This window comes from Berghia stephanieae, chromosome 5, assembly GCF_034508935.2.
Source record: "Berghia stephanieae isolate SIO BIC M18660-M18661 chromosome 5, UCSD_Bste_1.3, whole genome shotgun sequence".
Taxonomy (NCBI): domain Eukaryota; kingdom Metazoa; phylum Mollusca; class Gastropoda; order Nudibranchia; family Aeolidiidae; genus Berghia; species Berghia stephanieae.
In genome coordinates this window covers 66,875,963-66,900,962 of record NC_088364.1, presented here as the reverse complement: position 1 = coordinate 66,900,962, position 25,000 = coordinate 66,875,963, and the positions used below count along the sequence as shown (strand labels likewise).

Sequence of the window (25,000 nt, the reverse complement as noted above, 5' to 3'; positions counted from 1 at the left end):
TGTGGCTATCTACACGACAAAATTTCACTTTTCTATTTGAAGAGAGGATTCACAGTTATTTATTTTGAAGTTTGCCAGTATATCAATCCGACACAGATAAATTTGTTTTATTTTTTGTTCATTTTTTTTTTCTGTTTTGAGTGTCATACCTCAAGACCACAAACACGAACTATGTGTAACCTTACACGCTTATTGTAAGGTGTTTGTTTTGTTTTTAAGGGTTTTACGGCGCTTGCAACACATTAAGGTCATATCAGCGCCAGTAAAAAGGAAGAAAATGGGATAGTAAAAAGTTCTAGAATTACAATTAAAGAAACCAAGAGAAAATAAGACAAAGGGGGAACTGGGAACAAATAGGGATCAGATGTAGATTCCAAGAGCATACCTTCAATGTACTTAGTTTGAGATCACATATAAGTCTCATCCGGACACAAGCACAAAATCCAACAAGGAGGAATACACTCAAATGCTTACATTATACATTAAAAATAAATAAGATAATACATGACAGAGAGATGATTTACAAGGAAAAAAATATCATCTCCCAAAAAAATATTTATGCATTTGACTGTTTCCCTCCCAGCTAGGACTCCGGCCAGGGCCAAGACAAAACCAAGTAATCTCATTCCAAGACAAAGACAGAAAGCATGTTGGAAAACAGATATAAGGGGATAGAAGACACAGTATGTACCTCCCTGCCCACTATGGGAGGTCAGGATCCCCACACAGATTGTAAGGTGTAAATATTTTAGTGAGAGCTAATCGCCCAATAGACGGTTTATTAACAATAACCAAGAGTTGAGTGACGTCATCTTCATTCACTGAACAAGTTTCGAAATGGGTTGAGTGCCCTACCAGCTGAGCAAACCCGGACAAACAGCCTGTCGACATCAAACGTGAGGATAACAATGAATACACCCCAGAACGGTTTGTTTGCTTATACTACATAGGACAAAGGCTGAAGTAATATCTAGTCAGAAACAAACAAAAAGAAAGAAAAAAACCCCCACAAATTAACAAAAATTTGGCTAGAAAACTCGTCCTTCGAATATAAATCGATCAATCGATTAAAATGACCCACATCTTGTCAAAAACTCTCAAACCTGAGACTTCCTCGGAAGTCCCAGGTTTGAGAGATTTTGACAAGATGTGGGTCATTTTAATCGATCGATATTCGAAGGACGAGTTTTCTGGCCAAAATTTATTTAATATGGTTTTCTTTTTCTTTTTTTTTTCTTTCTCAAAGTACGGCAATAAGAATTGTGAACGGGAGGTTACACACAACACATCGATTTGTGTCCTTGTATGTAGTATGCTAATGTGATCGAACACAGATCGGACGAGCCTCCGTGAAGAAATAATAAATGGTACAATAATAAATATACATATCAATAGCATCGGTGTTGAGCGTTGACACAGTTGATATGACACGCGAAGCTGAACTATGATTATGAAACCGAGCGGAGAAGAGAGAAAGAAGGGAAGCGTAAAAAAAGGAGAGAAAGAGAGAGAGAGAGAGAGAGAGAGAGAGAGAGAGAGAGAGAGAGAGAGAGAGAGAGAGGGGGGGGGGGGGAGAGAGAGAGAGAGGGAGGTGGGTGGGTGGGGGGGGGGGGGGGAAGAGGGAGGTGGGTGGGTGGGGGGGGGGGAGGTCACTCATCCATAGTGATCTCACTGCCTTGCACAGTTAAAAGCAGTTATCTAAAGAAGGTTATAATTAGTTAAATATAGATAAATTCCCTGTTTACTGATCCCATGCGTTTAGGTAAAATACTCACAGCTACCGCCAGTCGGATATTATAACGAAAGTACCAAGGCAAAAATTCAAACTCAAAGCACTAGATTTTTTAATTAAAAAGGCAAGCTTGAAATATCTGTTTCCTTGTTGTTATAACCGTTAATGTGTAACCACGAACGTTTATAGAGAGATGTCTTGTATGCTCTTGGCTAAGAAGCTGACAACATTGCCATCCGGAAGAAAAACTGACCAACACACTATATGTAATCTTGAACGTTCATAGTCTGGTTAATACAGTTTAGTGAGAATTACTCATAAACACGGATGGCAAAAAACAAACAATAACAAAGACGTCAACTTCGTTCTATCTATAGATAGTATGCGCTTGGCTAAGGAGCTCACAACATTGCCATCCGGAAGTATAACGGACCAACACACAAAACTGTGTGTATCCATGAACGTTTATAGTCAGGTTAATACAGTTGAGTGAGCATTACTCATAAACGCGGATGGCAAAAAATTACGAATTACTCGTAAAAATTGATGGCAAAAAAAGAATAACAAACACCACAATGAGCCCAAAAGAAATTGAGTTATCAGACCTGCAAATAAGTGCACGTCGGTTGTGTCACAAATCCCGTGTCTTGATTGGTCAAAATCAACTGGTTGATTAATACACAATCATTTAAACTAATAAAACTCAAACTCAAACTGGTTTGTTGAAAAAATAACCAAAAAAAACCCAAAAAAAACCAACAAAAAAACAAACAAAAAACAAACAAAACAATAATATACTCACCAAATTTATGCTATAAACCACTTTAGCTCCAAAACATGATCTAATCCCCAAAATAGAAAATAAATCAAATTTTAATATAGATATATAATATTTATATTGCTATGTTATAATAATGACAAACACTTTACACAAAACGAGTGGTTCATTACATATATAAAGTTGTCACGTTCACAGTCCTAAAATCCTTTAGCAGAGAATAAAATAGCCCTTGCTTTATAGCGATCGAAATTGTAAGTTATAAATAGCCTCGACCAACAGGATTATTTCGATTAACAACTAAACACTTTCTTCATGAACACAAGACTGAGACTGAACACTGGTGAACAACAGTCCCATCTCTCCCCCTCTCTCTTTAGTTAACGGAAACAGGTACATTACAATACAACTACGCCAGGTGACAAATGAAATGAATGGGCCCAAGATTTGGACTGTTCCAATTTACCACGAACGGGGAGGGAGGAGGGCAAAGGTTGTAGGGGTTATGCCCCATTCGTAATAGGTACAAGTAGTTATAAACATTGGGGTATGTGCATGACAAATAATTATCAAGATCACGATTATGTCAGCGCGACCAGCTTTTCTATAATCTTTTCTTTTTCTTTTCTTATCCACCTGTTTTTTGGGTTGTTTTTTTTTTCAAAACTAAACATTTAAGGGAAAGATTATGAATGATTATTTAAGGTTTATTATAATCTTTTAAACGATTCAGTACTTTAACTGACGAGGTAGACATATCTCACTCAACCCAGGTGTGAATGAGATCCGGTTGAAGCAGTTTGTTTTGTCCTTGACATGAAGCAAATATTACGATTGAAACGACATTGATACGAAATTCGAAGAAGAAAGAATTAGAATTTATTAATTTTTTATTATTATGAGAAGCTCCAATAAAGGAATAACTTCCCAAATGTCTTTTTTTCAGAGTTACTGGCAACCCAACTCAAAGCTATAGATGGAACGAAATTGACGTCACCCTGCTCTTTGTTATTGTTTTAAGCCAAGCATTTTATGAGTAGTTCTCACTAAATTGTATAGATAGTATGCGCTTGGCTAAGAAGCTCATAACATTGCCATCCGGAAGTATAGATAGTTTGAAGATGACGTCACTCAGGTCTTTGTTGTTGTTTTTTTTTTGCCCTCCGCGTTTAGAAGTAATGCTCACTGAACTGTATTAACCTGACTATAAACGTTTAAGGTTACACATAGTTTTGTGTGTTTGTCCGTTATACTTCCGGATGGCAATGCTGTGAGTTTCTTAGCCAAGCGCACATTATCTATAGAATCATATCAGTCGATGTGATAAGCCTTAAGGGAGGAATCTAATAACAAGTGGGGATTATATAATACAATATGGCCCAGTCATGTCCGGTTGGTCCAGATGTACTGTTGACTCTCTGGGTATCAATGAGATAAGGGGAGGGGGGGGGGGAGAGGAGGAGATAATATTTAAGCTGTGTATCACAGCGCAGAAAGGGGGGGGGGGGGGGGGGAAGATCACCTTCCTCTGATGGAATAATGAAGTTGATGTCACTCTTCGTCATTACTTTTATTATCTTTTTCTTTTATTTTTAGAGTATCAGCTTGTTTTGTTTTTGTTTTCTATTTTAGTTTTTTTTTTTGTGTGTTTTTTTTTTGATGTGTTTTTAAAATATTTTTGTTGTTGTTGTTATAATGTAAAGTCTATCTAACATATTGCAAACTATTTAGGTTACACATAGTTTTGCCTCTTGTAAAGCGATTCGAGCACGTTTAGTGGATATTGCGCTATAATAGAAAAGCTAAAGTTGAAAAGCTCAAGCTCAAGTTGATAAGATTGATCTGGATGGCCGCTCCTTAAACATATCAACAACTAATATTATTGTAACATTTCGTATCGCTGCACCAGATAAGTGGTTTTATGTGTGGGTGCCAGGCGGTATGTCAGAATTACTCCTATGTAACTTTATCCGCAGAGACAAATACCATTTTTTTAAAACACACACTTCTATAGTTATTCGGCAGTTGTTTTCTTTTTTAATTATTATTATTATTATTATTATTATTATTATTATTATTATTATTATTATTATTATTATTATTATTATTATTATTATTATTATTATCATTAGCATTATTATTATTATTATTATTATTATTATTATTATTATTATTATTATTTATTATTATTACTATTATTATTATTATTATTATTATTATTATTATTATTATTATTATTATTATTATTATTATTATTATTATTATTATAATTATTACTATTATTATTATTGTTATTTGAAAGGACAGTCAATAAATGGAAAAGTTTGAAATTTATAGCCAAAGACTCCAAAAGTATAAATCAGTTCAAAAAAGCAACGACAGGGACCTTCATAACTTGAATTATGAATTTGATGAATATGCTTTTGATTGATATATTTTTAAAAAACTGTTTATGATGTAAATGATGTCATAGTTATTTATAACCATATCCGGGAATTTCTGACCCAAACCTTTCTTTTTTTTAAAGGTTTACGACCTAAGCAACCCTTACCAGAATATGATATGTTATATTATGTTAAGGTTGTTTATGCCGTGTCTTTGATTATTTATTTACATGTTTGTTTTGTTCCACACAGAAAACAGCGCATAGCATTAATTTGCTTGCTATTGAAAGGTCGTGGGGTCAGTGAGCTAGATTCGATTTGAACCCCTAAGTTGTTGGGAGAAGAGAGTCCACACGATAGGTACCACAGACGAGGGAGCAGACCAGACAACAGCCACTTTTCAGTGGCTAATCGTCCCTGGTTGCATAACATAAAAAAGAAAATGGCGGCGCTCGACCTCTCGTGTTCAGATTCTTTGAGTTCCCTGTATGGCCATGGCAATCATGTAGACATCCTTTGATGATATAAGCCTACCCTTTGAAGTCTGCAGTCGCCTTTTCGTTTTCTACGGTCACTCATGGCTAAACAGCCGTCAACAATGAACTGAACCATCGTTGAAACACTGGAAGATGCTTATGGCATAGTTGCGTCACAATCACCACGTTGCTGAATCCTGTATTCTCTATGATGGGTACTAAGTTTGGAAACCATATATATTTTTGGTGTGGCTGGATGGCTCACTGGCTTGTGCGACCTCTCCCTGATCTCTCTCTCTCTCTCTCTCTCTCTCTCTCTCTCTCTCTCTCTCTCTCTCTCATCCAGGCGAAGGTTGCCGTGTCAGTTGGATCCCAGGTTGACACCGCGATATTTTTGTTTTCAGCTGGCACTTCTCCATTATATACCCTATATTTCCCACGGTAGATTTGATGCAGTGTTTAGAATACATGATGGAGTCGATGTGGTGTAGAATACATAGTTAAAAATGAATTCATCCAATGTCTCTAGAGATTTGATAGAATGATTTGGAATACAATTGATTTGATAAGAAACAGAGATTTGATAGAATATTAAGTTGGTTAAATACAGGGAGCTCATTGAGGCGATGCTGTGTTCTCAATACAATAGATATTTTATACGCTGTCAAGAACATACAGCAAATAAATAGTTCACTGTCTGCACTGTAACGAAAGATGTAATAAATACAGCAGAAAATTGGTAGTGGACAGGCTTTGAATACAAAAAGAACATAGAAAGTTGACCCATTGTCTTGAACTTGAACACAATCGAGGAGCCGCTAGGTTACGTTGTTGTAATTAATTCGCTATGGAATTGTTACATTGTCTTCAATAAATGCGTAGAGAACCGACACAGTTTCATCATTGTAATAGGATTCAATAGTCTGATGTCACATACGCCCAGCAACCAGCAGCAAAGAAAATCGGTACTCTTTATTCTTCAGGCTGGCTAGAACTTTTTCACATGTCATGTGATCGGAATGTATAAAAGTCAAAACATGATCAGCTTTATAATGATTTTCTCCACTGGATACACTTATATGCTCGTCGGAGAAGTATTTCATAAGGGCAGTGATGGAGATAATGGCGTCCGCCATTGTTCCGATAGTTTAGAACCATTTACTATGCGTCATTAAGAGGGAAGTGACGTCACGACTGTTGAACCCTGTTCATCATAAAAAATGAGACTTGTGACGACGTTTTCAAGTAACTAATAAATGATTAGAATTCTAAAGAGAGTTGGCACGTTGTCCCGAATACGATAGGAAATGGATGCATCTTAAGAGCAACGTTCTATACGTGGAATTGGCAAATCGAAATATAATTAAACTATTTTTTTTACAGATTGATATACAAGTAACTAGAGAGTTTTTTTTTTTAATTTAAAGGTAATTCTGTCATCCGTTAACTTAAATGATTATTTATCAAATCTGCTTGGTTATAATATTGGCTCATATTGATGTTGGAAATCGCCATATGCCCGGTCTGTTGCCAGATTCATTTGCGCGCAACTACAGCCTTTATTACCTGACCCCTTTTGATTGTTAAGGGTTCAAAAGATTCATCTCTATGTTTAATTTCGTAATAGTAGGTTCTATATGTTACGCGTTGCTGTTGGTCAGTGACCCTTAGTAAAGCGCTTTGAGCACGTCTAGTAGATATTGCACTATACTAAAGCTCGTGTATATTATTACACCAAATATACACAAATACCACGACCATAACACACACTTTGCTTGGTTAGCAGGGTTAGCTTGACCTCAGGATCTCGCCACACAGTCAGTTGTTATTATTATATTGAGTTGACCCAAGTCACGCTTGATCAGTCATGGGTGGCTGGTTTTACGGTTGGTGATTATGCTAAGAAAAATAATGATAATGCCTTGGTTTACAAAGTGTTTGTGGTCGCTGCGGTTGAAGGGGAGACATGGGAGAAGGGGGGGGGGGGTCACTCTTTGTCAGCTTTTTTATGACTTAAGATATTACAAGCTCATATTATTTGTTTGTTTACCAACTTGAAGGATACATTGACCTTTTACAACCCCCCCCCCCCTTTTTTTAAAATTTTTTTTTTAAAAGTTCAAATCTCGCATATCTTGTATCAAAAAAGAATATAGGAAGACAAATACAAATACACAAAAACGTTTAATAGAAAAAAAGTTAGGGTCATGAGATTGCTTTTTTTTTACATTGCTCAATCACAATATTTCGGTTTTCAATGCATTAAACGTGTTCAAAGCGCTTCCCAAGCTAACAGCAACGCTTTACCTGTAGGACGAGACTTGACGCCTGTGAGGCGATATCACATTTTTTTTTATCCGACAGAGACAACGCTGTTAACGGCCAGGTACTCTTTTTACACATATGTACTGCGAGAGAATGTGATTAAAGAGCCTTTTCCAATGACGCAACTTTGCGCTACATACACAGAGCGGGACTCGAACCCCGGATCTTCCGATCCGAAGGTGAGTATCATACCCCAAGACCACATAGCCTCACAGACCACATAGCCGCACCTTAATGAATTAACAATTTTTTTATTTTTTTTATTTTTATTTTTTTTTGCTTTTGGCTAAAGAAGGTTTTGAGCCCAAAACATTTTGTGATTAGATTTTGTTCTTTAAAAAAAACAAACTGTTATATATCCATGTTTGTACATGGTTTTTTATTGTCCACGGCCTTTAGAAGCTTAGTATTCACTCTCCTCTCATATTTTAGAAAAGAAAAAGAATAAGAAGACCCAAAAAACAAAACAAAACAAAGAATAAATAAAAGAACGGCTTGTGGCGAATAAAAATGACATCTTATATTAAACCTAATATAAGTATGTATTTTCCCAAGTTAAGTACAACACTAACAATGTCATAAAACTATTTATATTACTACACTGACATTAAAAGGAAACAGTATATATTTATTATTATTTAATGAGATGGCTGTTCGCAGTTGTCCCTTTGTTTACATCACCGTTTTGCTTGTTGCGTATAGATGCTGTGCGCTTGTCTAAGAAGCTCACAACATTGCCATCCAGAAGAATAACGGATCAACACACAAAACTATGTGTAACCTTGCAAGTTTATAGTCTGGTTAATACAGTTTAGTGAGAATTACTCATAAACATGGATGGCAAAAAACAATAACAAAGACCTGAGTGACGTCAACTTCGTAAAAACATTCTAGATTAAAATGACTTTAGGAAAAAGTAAGACAAAGGGGGATGGTTCAAATAGGGAACAGATGTATATTCCAAGAGCACACTATCAGTGTACGTAGTTGAGATTACCTAAATGTTTGACCCGGACACCAGCACAAGATCCAACTAAGAGGAATACTATACAAATCATATGTTTAAAAAAAATAAAATAACAGTACATAACAGAGAGATGATTTACAGGGAAAAAAATATCATCTCCCAAAACAATAACTATACATTTGACTGTTTCCCTCCCAGCCAAGGACTCCGGCCAGGGTCAGGACAAAACCAAGTAATGCAGTCAAAATTTGTAGTATTCGCTTTGGGAGATGATTGTTTTTCTTCTTGCAAATCATCTCTATGTTATTTCTATTGTAAGGCCAGGATTTTTGGCTATCACATTTTCTTCCTTTCTCCTGACGCTTGAATTACCAAAATGTGTCGGCAGCGCCGTAATGCCCTTTAAAAACCAATTTTTAAAAATCATCAACATTTTATGAGTAAGTCTCTGAAATTGTTGGTAAAATGCTACACGTGTAAATTATTATGATACATCACGAAATCCAGGACTGATTTAATGTTTACCAAGTTTATTTTTAAACATACTCTTTCACCAATCTCTATTATTTGTTCATCTTGCGTTTTATTGATCGTCTTGGCCATTCATTGTTTGCATTCGACGGAATTCTTTTCTGTACCATTACATTGCTATGTTCTATTCATTGTTGTGATCCTTAAAAAGATAGTGCGTTGAACACAAAGAAATCTCCAAAATTACACAACGTGACACACTGTGAAGCATTGCATCATCTGCAAACGTTCACCCTCAGTCATCCATTTACAATGAATTCATAACGTGTATTCATACAGATCAGTTCTACGGTTTGTCAGCGTTCATTGTGCTTCAGTTCCTCGGCGTGACCAATATTTCCATTTATACATTGTACAAGTAGCTTAAAGCCTTACAGGGGCTGTGTGGTCTTGTGGTAAGACACTAGGCTCTCAGATAAAAAAGATAGTGCGTTGAACACAAAGAAATATCCAAAATTACACAACGTGACACACTGAAGCATTGCAAGCTCAAATGGTCTGGATTGCACGATCTACAAACGTTCACGCTCCGTCATCCATTTACAATGAATGGGAGCGATCAATATTCATGATTTAGTCCAATCTAGTCATCGATCACATGCTTTGTTGCTATACAACGATTGAACATTTCTCATTTAAATGTAAACACGCTGCTGTGTTTATGAAAGTTGTAAACATACCCATGAGTCACTCTGAGCAAAATGACCAATTGTGATGTTGGATATTTCTCAAACCATGAACACGTTTCACTATGTGAGTCATTTTGAGCGCATAATATCCCAATGTGACCAATGACCTCGAGCACGTGGAAAGGCAATGAGATCGCTCCCATTCTATTCATAACGTGTATTCACACAGATCAGTTTTACGGTTTGACAACGTTCATTTTGCTTCAGTTCCTCAGCGTGACCAATATTTCCATTTTTACATTGTACAAGTCGCTTATAGTATAGCCTTACAGCGGCTATGTGGTCTTGCGGTAAGACACTAGGAACGGAAGGTCCTGGGTTCGAGCCTCGCTCGGCGCATAGTTGAGTCCTTGAAAAAGGCTTCTTTACTCACCGTTTTTTTATTATTTTTTTTTTTGTGTGTGTAAAATGAGTACATGGCTTTTAACAGTTTTGTAGCTTTGTCTCTGTCAAAAAAAAAAAAAAATAATATCTCCTAACAAGCGGCATGTCTCCTTCTGCAAGTTACGCGTTGCTGTTGGTCAGGGGGTACATTTGTAATTCGCTTTAAGCACGTTTTGTGGATATTGCCCTTGATATATAAAAGCTCAATTTCATTATTAATTACGCGACCTTTATACTATATGGCAATAGGGAACAAAGGTGTGCTGTCAAAATACTGGTTCCAACGTCATAGGAAAATTTAAAACCACTCTTCTGGGGAACTGGATATATACCTTGTGTAATGGGAGTCATCTATAAATAGATCGAAGTTGACGTCCCTCATGTCATTGTTACTGTTTTTGCCATCCGCGTTTATGAGTAATTCTCACTAAACTGTATCAATCAGACTATAAACGTTTAAGGTTACACAGAGTTTTGTGTGTTGGTCCGTTATACTTCCAGATGGCAATGTTGTGAGTTTCTTGGCCAAGCGCATAAATCTATATTTAGGTTTTCGTCCAAAGGGGTCATCAATCACATGATTTGTTGATGTCCAACGATTGAATATTTCTTTACAAATGTAAGCACGCTGCTTTGTTAATAATAATAATAATAATAATAATAATAATAATAATAATAATAATAATAATAATAATAATAATAATAATAATAATAATAATAATAATAATAATAATAATAATAATAATAATAATAATAATAATAATAATAATAATACTTTAGTGCATCCCAAAAGGGAATTTTTTTGTACAGACGTGTTATAATTTACACAATAAGATAAAAATACAATGGAAATAGGATGTATATGTACAAAAAGGAGCAGTTCCATAACCAGAGCTGCGCTTTATAATATGAATACTTTCAACATTGGAAAATGGTTAAAACTGTCACTATAAATTGAAAATTGAAAAGATTGCAAAACAAATAAATTAATAAATTAATATTTACATTATTTGAAAGTAAAAATGCGAAATAATTATATAAAATGATTATTGCTTGTTGTTATAGAGCCTAATACTGGACGGCAGAAAAGATTTTTGGTGTCTCTCTGTTTTTGTTGAAATAGAGAAAGGGCGACCACTCCTTCCTGACATAATAACTGATGGTCTAAGTGGATGATTCTGGTCATTTAATATTTTAGTTATTACCATAGAATTAAACGAATGAGAATACGTACGAAGCCTAAAAAGTGTCCACCAATGAAAGCATTCAGCGCCATTTTGTTGTTGGCTGAGAATGTAGTAATAACCATTCATTCGGTATCTATGTCAACATAACGACACAAGAAAAACAACAAACAATATCAAAATCCACAATAAAATGTTTCAGAACTGTTGCGTATATTTATGGCACAACGAAGCTGTCAAAAAATGAAGTTAGAGAATGTGTGTAATCATGTATTATAATAACCTGTAATGTGTTTTCCAACCACCACATCATCTACTACTACAACCACCACCACAATATCATCACTAACACTACTACTACAACCACCAGCCCCACATCATTATCACTACCACTACTACTACACCACCACCAGCACATCATCATCACTACCACTACTACAATCACCACAACCACATCGTCATCACTACCACTACTACTGCAACCACCACCACCATATCATCATCATTACCACTACTACCACAACCACCACCACCACTACTACTACAACCACCACCACATCACTACCTCAACTACTACAACCACCACCACAATAGCATCACTACCACTACTACTACAACCACCACAACCACATCGTCATCACGACCACTACTACTACAACCACCACCATATCATTACCATTACCACTACTACTACAACCACCACTACCACCATATCATTACCATTACCACTACTACTGCAACCACCACTACCACCATATCATCACCATTACAACTACTACTACAACCACCACAACCACATCATCATCACTACCACTACTACTACAACCACCACCACATCATCATCACTATCACTACTACTACAACTACAACCACCACCACATTATCATCACTACCACTACTACTACTGCAACCACCACCACCATATCATCATCATTGAAATTTATTTTTTTTTAAATTGAGCTTTATATAGTGCAATATCTACTAAATGTGCCCAAAGCGCTTTACAAGGGGTCCCTGGTCAACATTTAACATGTAGGACGGGACATGACGCCTGTTAGGCGATATTACAATTTTTCGGACAAAGACAACTCTGTTAACGGCCAGGTACTCATTTTACACCTGAGTACGGTGAGAGAATGTGAGTAAAGAGCCTTTTCCAAGGACTCAACTATGCGCCGAGCGCGAGGCTCGAACCCAGGACCTTCCGATCCGGAAGCGAGTGTCATACTACTAGACCACATAGCCGCATCATTACCACTACTACTACAAACACCACCACCACATCATCATCACGACCACTACTACTACAACCACCACCACCACCATATCATTACCATTACCACTACTACTACAACCACCACCACATCATCATCACTACCACTACTACTACAACTACAATCATCACCACCACCACATCATCATCACTATTACTACTACAACTACAACCACCACCAACACCACATCACCTCACTAACACTCAGTACTACAATCACTACCATTAGGTTTTGGAGCTTTACTTCATTTGAAATAAGGAAACTTCGGAATTGTATTTGGCATTGTGTTTATATATCATAATATAATTCTAATCAGTTATCTATTTAGAACTAGATACTATACAATATGTATGCCAAATACCACCCCAATTCCCCTTTCTTGTGTGCGGGAATTCCTCTTTCGGCATTGAAATTGAGTGTGAGAGAGTCATCACTACACACATAAACAACAGAAACAATTTAAAAACAAGACTATGACACGCAGCCACTCACACACGAGGCTATACTATTTATCCTTTTCTCTATATAGAATAGGACACGACAAACAATAGCTTGACTCTCGCTACACTTCGCATTGATGTTTGTCGTCTCACGAGTTCAACTCTCGGTCGACCTGTCAATATTCCTTTTTGCCTCGGACGTAATCATTAATAGAATGTTGTGTGGTTTTGACCGTGAAGAAAGCCTTAAGAAGTCACATTTATATCATTTTACAGAGATCGTTTTGAATAATTTTGAGTTAAACGAGCGAGCAGCAACTTGTTTTCATGAACGGCCGATCAGCGCTTGTTTACTATAGTAACGCGATTCCCAGCCAACATCAAAATGGCGGATATTTTTCTCATCGAGGCCGCTGGTTGGTTAGCCAATAAGAGCACCGTACGGTTTCCATTGGGTAAATTCCTTGGTTATTACTTTATGAAAATTGTAAACATACCCATGTGTCAAGCTGAACAAAATGACGATCGTTAGATATTCAAAAGCTATGAACAATTTTCACTATGTGGGGGCACTTTGAGCACATTTTGCATTGTGGCCAATGACCTCGAGCACATGGAGAGTTAATAATATTCCCATTGATCTTCTGATTTAAGTGTGATAAATCTTATCTTCTAGTCTAAATAATGCGGATGGTCAATAGATATCCATCCTCTCTCTTTAACGCCCGTATAAGATCATTAGAATCGGCTTTTGTTTTGTTTGTTTTTAATGGTTTTACGGCGCTTGCAACACATTCAGACGTTCAAGTTACACATAGTCGTGTGTGTTGGAACTGTATAGATAGTATGCAGATGACGTCATTCAGACCTTTGTTATTGTTTTTGCCATCCGCGTTTGTGAGTTGTTCTCACTAAACTGTATTAATCAGACTATAAAAGTTCATGCTTACACAGAGTTTGTGTGTTGGTCCGTTATACTTCCGGATGGCAATGTTGTGAACTCCTTGGCCAAGCGCATTCTATCTATACCCAGCTGGCGGACGTTGTGAGTAGTTTACTATAACGCAAAGCATTAAAAGAATGTGTCACTCATAATGGTATGTGTTTGTTTTGTTTGTTTGTTTTAAAGGGTTTTACGGCGCTTGCAACACATTAAGGTCATATCAGCGCCAGTAAAAAGGAAGAAAATGGGATAGTAAAAAGTTCTAGAATTACAATTAAAGCATCCAAGAAAAAGTAAGACATAAGGGAACTGGGAACAAATAGGGATCAGATGTAGATTCCAAGAACATACCACCAATGTACTTAGTTTGAGATCACCTATAAGCTCATCCGGACACAAGCATAAAATCCAACAAAGAGGAATACACTTACATTAAACATTGAAAATAACAAATATAATAATACATAACAGAGAGATGATTTACAAGGAAAAAAAATATTATCTCCCAAAACTAACTATACATTCGACTGTTTCCCTCCCAGCCAGGGTATCCGGTCAAGGCCAGGACAAAACCAAGTAATCTCATTCCAAGACAAAGACAGAAAGCAAGTTGGAAAATAGATATAGGGGGATAGAAGACAGTAAGTACTCGTACATCCCTGCCCACTATGGGAGATCAGGAACCCTACCCAGGAATCGGCCTTTACACCCTACTACTAAAATATCTATCCCACCTTATGATTCGATGTGTAACTTATTCATTGTCTATACATTGTACGAAGGGCTGGCTACACACTTCCAATGAGTGTTGAACCGGGAAAGAGGAAGGTGTGGCGTTACGACTTCTCTGTGCTATTCAACTGTCGACAAGATAATTCTATTATAATGCATGATGTGTCTAATTCATATTTCCATAAAATCGACAGAGTAACAACTTTATTAAATGCAATTCACGATAAAATTATTTTTTTCTTGAAATTTTGCACGCTTAATGAACCATTTATAAGACTGTCGCAGGATGTAAAAAGATAAAAGTAGCTTTTCGTAGTAGTACCTATCAATAACCGTCACTTCCTGTGGAGATGTTTCTTTCTATCTTGAATCGAGTAGTTTTTGTCAAGTTCATTAATAAGGACATCGTTTGGGGGGAGGGGGGAGGGGGGTAGGGGAGGGCGCCTATTTATTTTGCGTTCAAGATCTTCCATTCAATAAGAAACCACGCTCAATATTGCTTGGCTCGCTTCAAGACAAAACAGACAATGCACTGCTGATGTGCCGTTGATGCACTAGGAAACGACAATTCATTTTTTTTTTTTGCTGGTATTTTAGTCAAGCCAAGTCAAGGATTATTTCCCTTGATATAGAAACCTATGCCAATTAGAATCTTGGATCTGTACATTTATCATTCTATATATATATATATATATATATATATATATATATATATATATATATATATATATATATATATATATATATATCTTTTTCCTTTTTTTTGTTTTGGGGCTTTTAAGTCGCTTGCAGTACTTTTGTGTCATTTCGCCGCCAGTGGAAAGTAAGAGGATTAAATATTAAAACTTCTTTTTTGATTATTCAATTCAATTCAACCCCTAAAAAATTACGCCCTATCACGCAGCACCACCAGTTATCGCCACCTGGGCAGTACATGAATAAATATCCATTGATAATCCATCAAATAACCTAGGGGGGGGGGGAGATCTAATAATCTTGGTCAAGGTAAAAAATAAAAACGAATGTGCCTGAAGCAGGGCTGGAACTCGGGACATCACTGGCCACAGTGCAATGCCTAGCCACTCGGCCACCTCGTCTCAAGTAAAATAAAATGAGTGAGCAGCATGTAAATTACATTTCCAGTACTAATAAATCATGTAGCCTTAAATGTGCTTTTATTTTGGTTTACTGACAGTATCATGTAGAAGCCTTTACATGCGGCTATGTTCGGGTCCTGCTATCGCGATGCATTGTTGAGTCCTTGGAAAAGGCTCAGTATTCACATTCTCTCACCGAGCTTTGTCTCACTGTGAAAATGAGTGCCTGCCGTTGCAGTTATAGTTATAGGCTTCATGACTCGTACTACATGTTAAGTGTTGCTATTGGCTACAGACCAATTGTTAAGCGCTTTGAGCACGTTTAGTGGAAATTTGGACTGAAGATAAATCTTTCAAGGAGTCCCGATGGTTCAGCTGGTAGGGCCCTCGCGTTACAAAGAGACCAGGTGCGGCGCAATTTTTTTTATGACCCACCCTCTGCCCACTCAATGGTGATTGGGGAACTGGATCAGTTTGACTTGACGGAAAGTACTTGCAATAGACTAGCGTCCTATAGTTTAAAAAAATGCCGTTGTCCGTTTCACGCTTGAGAAACCGGGATTAACTCTGACTTGATGCGCCTAATGGCTCATGGGACTATTAACTATCACACATCAAAATGAACATAGTATTTACTCACATCAAATATTTTTAAAAAAAAAATTTTTTAAAAATTGAGATTTTATAATATAGCGCAATATTCACTAAGCGTGCTCAAAGCGCTTTACAAAGGGTCCCTGACCAACAGCAACACGTAACATGTAGAACGAAACATGACGCCTGTTAGGCGATATCACAATTTTATTTCGACAGAGACAACGCTGTTGACGGCCATGTACTCACTTTACACCTGAGTTCGGTGAGAGAATGTGAGTAAAGAGCCTTTTCCAAGAACTCAACTATGCGCCGAGCCAGGCTCGAACCCAGGACCTTCCGGTCCGAAAGCAAGTATCATACCACAAGAACACATAGCATTAATTAAAACGACATCAAATATTATAACGAAAATAAAACAGTTTAATGGTGTAACATTTTAACGGGTGAATTGTAAATAAACAACATATTTTTTGATCATGAAATCAACAACGATTTCAATTTCGTTCTTGCTACCCCAGGTGCAATAATATTATTATTAATGCTAAAAGGCACGCTACAATGAGGTTTAGAAAAGTGAGTGGAGCAGGCACATACGTTGATAATAACAGAAAATGAAGTGAGTAGAAAATGCCAGAAGACGATAGAGAATAAACATTTCGCGGCGATGGTGGCTCGAACCCACTGAATCTCATCGAGTGCATAGCGTCCCTCTCACGGCCAGGCAGAGTTGTCATTAATATGAGTAAAGTGGTGGGTTCGAGCCCCCATCGCCGCGACTGGATGGCGTTGACTGCATAGCGTCCCTCTCACGGCCAGGTGGAATTGTCGTATCAGTAAGGTCGTGGGTTCGAGCCCCATATCGCCGCGAAATTTTTATTCTGTGTTATCTTCTGGCACTTTTCTACTCACTTCATTTTCTGTTATTAACAAGGTTTAGATTAACCTTAAGAGTCATGTCATTAATAGTCTCGAGCTTTGTGATGTCCTTAAGGGGAAATGTGTGACGTATCGATTAAACTATGAGGTTGGAAACTGAGTGCATTCAATTTCCACTCCGGTCCGTCTTGTCCACCATTTGGCCTTTCCTCTCAGTCGGTCTCTTGTTTTATCATAGTAAGGTGAGTGCAACTCACTCAAGTTGCCGAATCGTACAGGAATCGAACGCGAACGTTTCTTCTCGGAATTCAAATTGCTTTCAATTTGCTTACAACAAAGTGAAACACAGACGGTGTTTCTTTGTTATTGTTTTTATAATGCCTTTTGATAATTAGTTCTCTGTAATTAAATGTTTGAATGGTTTTAAGTTACACGTAGTTTTATTTGCTGGTATGTTTCCCTTGTTTATTGTGAGTAAATTACAGAAATGTAAAGCGCCTAAGACACGCTAATTATTCACGAACAAGAGAGGACATCGAATGCACCCAGTTTACAGCCTTAAATGTCGTACTCTGAAAAACATGTATTTTAAAATTTGGCTACAGGGGAGTCATAAAAAATGTCGACCTCACCCAGGATGGATCTTGGTCCCTTTGCATGTGGAGCGAGTGCTCTATCAACTGAGCTATCGTGACCCCCTACGTTAAAGACGTAATTCTACGTATACAATTATATGACAAGAACTGTCGAAAAGACGTATTTCTAAAGAAAATAAAACGATCATAACACTTTGTAATCTTATCTAAATGCTCTTGTTTCAATACTTTGACGTTTGGATCTCCACTTATAATCTGATGCGCTGCAATTTAAGTAACAATAGGAAGCACATGCTGTACATTTCTTTGAGGTACAACAATATTAAAAGCTGCCATCCATGTTGTGTTGTAAAAAAAATTTTTAAAAGGATTGTTTCGGTTTGAAACAGGGAAGAAAACTCGTGACTTCAAGACTCTCTATTCTTTTGGTTCCTAACTCATTGGGAGTGTATATGTAACCAGTCCCTCGGACAACTGATAATGAATAGGTTGCATAAAGGTGGCATAACTATTTTATTAGCAGGATGTATAGACAGATTCTTTGGATTTCTTGACCTAAAAGAGGGAGGATGGGTGGTCTTTATTGACGACCAGCATATATTTAGACTAGAGAATAAGATGGCCATCACTCTGACACCAGAAGATGAATTATACAGGGTATGTATCCAGTCACCTGGAGGGTGGTTTTACACTTCCAAGGAAGTAAAATTCAGTTTTTTGACATCACACTTCTCTTCCCTATTTACATACCTCCGGGACAAGAATTAATGTTAGAATGAATGAAATGCAGTATGAGATATCATGAAATTTTGCACATCCTGACTGCAGCCAACTTAGTTCTTTCTTTCTTTTTTATTTATTTATTTATTTTTTTATTTTTTTTTTGCTCATAATATAACAACGAAAATTACGTTTTAGCTGCATTCGCCAGTTTTCTCGCAGCCGCTTGTTTTTCTGCCAGTTGTCGACTGGCTCGTAACTGATCGTAACGCTCGATCTGTTTGTAAAACGGAAGTAGGTGAGGTTCAACGGGGGGCGGGGCTTCCTCTTGAATCTCGCAGGGTGCTTGTATAACTTTGGGTGGGGGGTTTAAATCCAGGTCGACAACTTTAAGAATGTCCGATCTTTTGATTTTTTTCAGGGCTTGTCTCAAATCATCCACGCTGGCACGGGTGTGATATCGCCGCCATCTGTCTAAGGATCGCTTGGCCACGAGTGTTGAGCTGACCCTGGACCCGCTGTCTGAGAGGTCAACGATGTCTCGACCAATCGTTTCCGATCCTCGTTGAGGGTGAAAGGGCAGAGTTCGATAGAGGACGACCCAATCTCGATCGATTCTGCTGGAAATGATTTTGCAGGCACGGTCTACTGGATCTGAAATAAATAAAAATGATTTAGGTTAAAAAATGATAATTTCAAACAAATTCCAGCGCAATCAAGGTTAAAAGGAACGGACATTTGAGGTTCTAAGTTTTTATTTTCATTTGTGTGGAACCATATTTATTGTCCTCTAACCATGCAAAAGGATTCAACAGTCTGATGTCACGTCGCCTTGCAACGAGCAGCATGGTTCTAAACAAAGAAAATTGGTACTTTTTATTCTTCATGCTGGATAGAACTTTTTCACAAGTCATGTGATCAGAATGTATAAAATTCAAAACATGGTCATATTTATAATGTTTTTATCCTCTGGATACACTTTTATCCTCGTCGGAGAAATACGTCATAAGGGCATCCGCCATTGTTCCGGTAGTTTAGAGCCAGTTACTACGTTACTCTGCGTCATTACGAGCGAGGGAAGTAACGTCCGGACTGTTGAAGCGTATTATGGGCTTGCTTTAACATTGTTTTAATTAACAATTTTGTGTTGGTTTGAGAGTATTTCCCATTTAAAATTCGGGTGATCAGACCTGAAAATAAGTTCACGTCGTCCTCTAAATAATAAATACCAGCCCTAGTATTGTTTTTTTTTTATTTACCTCGCGATGTTTCAGGTTTGAAAGTTTTTTGCCAAGACGAGGGTCATTTAAATCAATCAATATTTGAAGGACGATTTTTCTGGCCATATTTAAAAAAATAATTCCAGAGCACGACAGTTAAATGTAAAAATGCTCGTTGTCTTGAAGGTACTGCCCCTTCCTACATTTCGGAACTAATTGAAATATATTCAAAACCCCGCCCCTTACGTTCGGCCAGTGATTCCACCAAACTAGTTGTCCCTCGAATACGGAAAACTGCTGGAATTAGATCCTTTTCTCATTTCGGACCCTCTGTTTGGAACGCCTTACCACAGAGCATTCGTGAAAAAGAATCTTTGTCTATTTTTAAACGTTCGCTTAAAACATATCTGTTTCGTCTTTCGTAGATGTTATGAGAAGCAAGATAGGTCTGTCTGGTTTCTATTGTGAGTTGTGTGTCTGGGTGTGTGTGTGTGTGTGTGTGTGTGTGTGTGTTTGTGTGTGTGTATGCTTGTGTGTGTGAATGAGTATGTGTCAGCCAAAGTAATTTGTAATTTAAGCGCTTAGAGTCTGGTGTATCGGAGTTATAGCGCTTTATAAGTTTTCAGCATTATTATTATTATTATTATTATTATTATTATTATTATTATTATTATTATTATTATTATTATTATTATTATTATTATTATAAAAATAAAATAACTTACCTTTGGTTGGATCGTCTCGTGCTTTGGTGACCTTTGCAGCCTTGACCTCAACAGGCATGCTGTAGTAAAGCTTTTCTACGGAATCATTTGCAGTCTTGCACATGAGGACACGTCTGGCCACGCTCACGGCTCGATCCACCTCTGAAAACTCTTTCTCTCGCCTCGTTCTGTCTTGTTCCACCTGATTCAGGGGAGACAATAAAACAAAAACAAATTTATTTCTCGTTAGCACTTGCTTCAAATGCAATATTTTGAGATGAATGTTTTTGTCCCTTTTTTGTAAGGGGTTCCGATAGATCAGTTGATCAGAGGCACACTCAACTCAAGCAAAGAGACTAGTAGCTTTTCGAGTGCAGTTGAGTTTATTTTTCTTCTGGCTCCTCTGTCCACAAAGCAGTGATAGGGTATCTAGGTCTGTCATATCCGTTGGAAAGTACATTGCAATAGACAGGTGTTCCAATAAATTGGTAATAATCGGCAGATTTTATTTTTCATTTACGCTATAGAATCGGGATATTTTAAACTTGTAAATTATTACATTGTTCATCTGTTAGACATTCAGTTCTCTGCTCCTCTAAATGGTACATTTCAAAGTAACTTGATCGTATTTTTACAAGGATAAAATCTCACCTTCATCAAAATTGCTCCATTCATTAACACGACCCCCCCCCCCTTTCCCTGAGAATAATGCACTGGCTCTTCACTTATACTCAAGACTGGCTTCATCGCTTTTGTGTCAATCTAATGTTATTTCTAATACACAATGCTTTGTAAATATTATTTTCCATGTGTTGTCAGCAATTTATCTCTGATCGGTTATGAAATTTACCAATGACCACTTTCAAGCGTCTCCAGATGTCTTATTTTTCCTTTTAAATATGTATGTCCAATTTTGAAGATTCCACAGACCACAGTATTTTTCTTTCCTTCCCGTCCTTGGAGAAATACAGTTTCTTTCTAAAAAATAATTATATTTCGAATTGAGCTTTTAAAAAAAAATATAGCGCAATATTCACTAAACATGCTCAAACCGCTTTACACGGTCCCTGGCCAACACTTCACATGTAGGACGTGACATGACGCCTATTAGGCGATATTGCAATTTTTTTCGGACAGAGACAACGCTGTAAACGGCCAGGTACTCATTTTACACCTGAGTACGGTGAGAGAATGTGAGTAAAGAGTCTTTTCCATGGACTCAACTATGCGCCGAGAGAGGCTCGAACCCAGGACCTTCCGATCCAACATACCATAAGACCACATAGCTGTTTGAATCAATCAGATAGGAAAAAATCCTTACCGTTTTCAGTTCCTTTTTAACGCTCAGGATTTCTCTGGACACTTTGTCCAAGGAGGTCATCTTCTCGTCAATCCAGCCTAGCTTAGTCCTGACCGCTGCCAACTGTCTGCTGACAAATGGAAGCTGGTCTTTGAGCATCTGGAGAAAGAACGAACAATGTTATTGAATTGAACGCACATGGAAGTTAGTCTTTGACGTTGAGAGTCCCGATAAAGGAAATATTATTGTCAAACAAGTTTATTCAAGTAAACACAACTGGAAGCAGGTCTTTGAGAGCCTGGTTTAAGGGAATATGGCCCGACAAGTATATTGAATTGGTCACTGATGCGATATTAGTATTTAACTCTCTCCTTACCAGTTATTTTCAGAATTTTACCCGAAACTTCATACTCACTCAACACAAAAATAGAATAGTAACGAGTATACTATTCTATATTTTGTTCAGAACAATCAGCTCTGCTGCAACACAGTGTCAAGTTTTTATAGCTATAACCATAACAAAATGGAATCAGAATAAGAAAACTGTTGGTTGCATCGTAACAAATGTGATGATTTTTCCTATAGGTGGTAAGTGAGGGTTGAAGCAAAATAAATAAGACAATAAATAGGGCATTGACAAAAACTACAATTTAAGGGACTTTGGACGGAGGCAGAAGGAGAGCACGGCAAACAAAGCAAAGTTATGGTGGACAATATAAAGGAATGGACAAGTAAAGACAACCTTACATAAATAATGATTGCGACGGACAGATCTGGATTGACCCTTACCACACAATCATCTCTCATGTCTCCTCTCAGGTAGGCGAATGAATGAGTGAGCGAGTGACTGTGGGGGATATTGATGCTTAATTTAAAGAAATGGACAAATATAGACAACCTAACATAAATAATGATTGCGAAGGACAGATCTGGATTGTTTGAGGACCCTTACCACACAATCATCTCTCATGTCTCCTCTCAGGCAGGCGAATGAGTGAGTGAGCGAGTGACTGTGGGGGATATTGATGACCTAGATAGAGAACGATTTACCTTGAGTTCATAGGATAAGCTGTCCGCTGTCTCAGCTTGGGGTTCTGGACTGGGGGCGGGGCCGAGGACAGGGGTCTGGCGTTTGACCACATCGCGTCGCCTTTCTTTTACGTCAATCTGGAAAAAAGTAAAATTGAAACATGAACATATTATTGTACTAGATGTTTTGTTGGTTCAAGAATATAGACGAGGGAAAAGAATTATGAGGGGTTTGGGCTATTCAGACACATTAAAGATGCACATTTATACATGGTTATAGTTTAATGATGATAATGATGGTGATGATAGTGATGAGGATGATGATGATTATAATGATGATGATGACGACGACGACGACGATGATGATGATGATGATGACAATGATGATGATGATGACGACGATGACGATGATGATGATGATAATGATGATGATGATAATGATGATGATGATGATGTATGATGATGATGATGATATTGATGATGATGATGATAATGATGATGATGATGATTATGATGTTGGGGATGATGTTCATGGGGATGAAAGTCTATCAAATCATCATTTTGACAAGAAATACAGACACACCTCTCGTTCCATATCGTTGACTTGGTTGACCAGATAAACCTCTTCAATCTTTAACATTTCGTCTTTTTCCCTCAATCCCATGACATCCACAGCAAGTTTCCCATAGTCGGTCTCCAACTGCGCCAGCTTGAAGGTCAAGGAATGACAACGTTGGCGAAAATCTCGTAGATTCTTGGACTGCACGAGAATAACATTTACCTTCGTAAGAATTCAAACACTCATAATTTCACATTTCACAAATGTATTGATGTTATGGGGGAGGGGGGGGGGAGGAAAGGGCTGGCTGAGAAAAACAAATATTTGCAAGTGAGGGGGGTCGATTGTGTCTATACAGAGAAGAATGAGACATTTGAATCTATAACTCAAAATCATATCGTATATTTTACAATTGTGTTTGAGAAACCTTCTCTTAAAATAGTTTTTTAATCTCGTGGAGAATCCGCAATATTATCTGTGTAGAAATAAAAGGTATTACGAACAGGTATCCATCTATTTCAATTATTATACTAGGTAATCTATTACGGAAAATAACATAAATTAAGACGAATCTTTTGAGCCATTAACGATCAAAATCGGTTTGGTAATAAAGTCTGTAAGTTCGCGCAAATAAATCTGGCAACAGAATGGCCAGATGGTGACTTTCAACGTCAAATTAAATGACCAATCATAATGCCCAAGCAGATTTTATAAATAAGCAAATGCCCGATCAGTATGCCCTAGTAGATTTTCAAAATAATAAATTGAGTCAAGGGATGATAGAATTACCCCTTGTTTAAAAAAAAATGGTTGCAGGTTACTAGAATACCAATTTGTAAGAAATAGTTTTATAATTTCTAGATGTGCCAGTAGTTCTGTGCCCGTTGGCAGAAAATCAATAAATGGGCTGCATGGACATTTTTGAGCCCCGACCTCATTATATATATATAAAAAAAGATATTTTATTACTTGTTCCAATGAACCAGTCGATTTTTGACCAATCAAAACATGGAATTTGTGACACACCTTCACACGTGCTCGGACAAACATATTGAGTTGTTTATAAACAATAATGTGAATGAAATTGACCTCTCTCTCTCTCTCTGTCTCTCTCTCTCTCTCTCTCTCTCTCTCTCTCTCTCTCTCTCTCTCTCTGATCGTTGTTATTGCTTTTATCATTTGAATAATAAAATGGTATAACTATTTTAGTAGTTGGATGTATAGGGCCGGTTATTAGGATAACGGATAAAGAGATAGGATGGATGATCTGTATTGACGATCAGCATATTATATCTAGACTAGAAAATCAGATGCATCACTCTGAAACTAGAAGATCAATTACACATGGTGTGCATCCAGTCCTCCTGAAGAGTGGTTTTACACTTCCAATGAGATAGGAACCCAATTTTTGACATCACACTTTGCTTTCCTATTGTATAGAAAATATGCGCTTGGCTGAGAAG

The 25,000-nt window shown here is 37.3% G+C and overlaps 3 protein-coding genes across 5 annotated transcripts in view; 1 reads left to right on the top strand and 2 right to left on the bottom strand.

Moving 5' to 3' along the window:
- LOC144973458 (pyrethroid hydrolase Ces2a-like) overlaps positions 1–2,845 on the bottom strand; it is a 42,253-nt gene extending 39,408 nt beyond the window's left edge. The window contains exon 1 of the mRNA XM_078915927.1: positions 2,535–2,845. The gene's annotated coding sequence lies outside the window, so the exon portion shown is untranslated. The remainder of the gene's footprint in view (positions 1–2,534) is intronic.
- LOC144973468 (core histone macro-H2A.1-like) overlaps positions 1–25,000 on the top strand; it is a 592,749-nt gene that overhangs the window by 266,280 nt on the left and 301,469 nt on the right. The window lies entirely within an intron of this gene.
- Positions 18,848–25,000, bottom strand: part of LOC144973457 (uncharacterized) — a 45,097-nt gene continuing 38,944 nt past the window's right edge. For 2 of the 3 annotated variants that reach the window (XM_078915924.1, XM_078915926.1), the window contains exons 10-14: positions 23,562–23,738; positions 23,000–23,116; positions 21,971–22,108; positions 20,671–20,851; positions 18,851–19,379 (exon numbers count right to left, since the gene is read on the bottom strand). In XM_078915924.1, coding sequence (XP_078772050.1) covers positions 18,913–19,379; positions 20,671–20,851; positions 21,971–22,108; positions 23,000–23,116; positions 23,562–23,738 — 1,080 coding nt within the window. In that variant the 3' untranslated portion in view covers positions 18,851–18,912. Of the gene's footprint in view, positions 19,380–20,670; positions 20,852–21,970; positions 22,109–22,999; positions 23,117–23,561; positions 23,739–25,000 lie in introns of all 3 variants that reach the window. The other variant, XM_078915923.1, reaches the window with a different exon arrangement.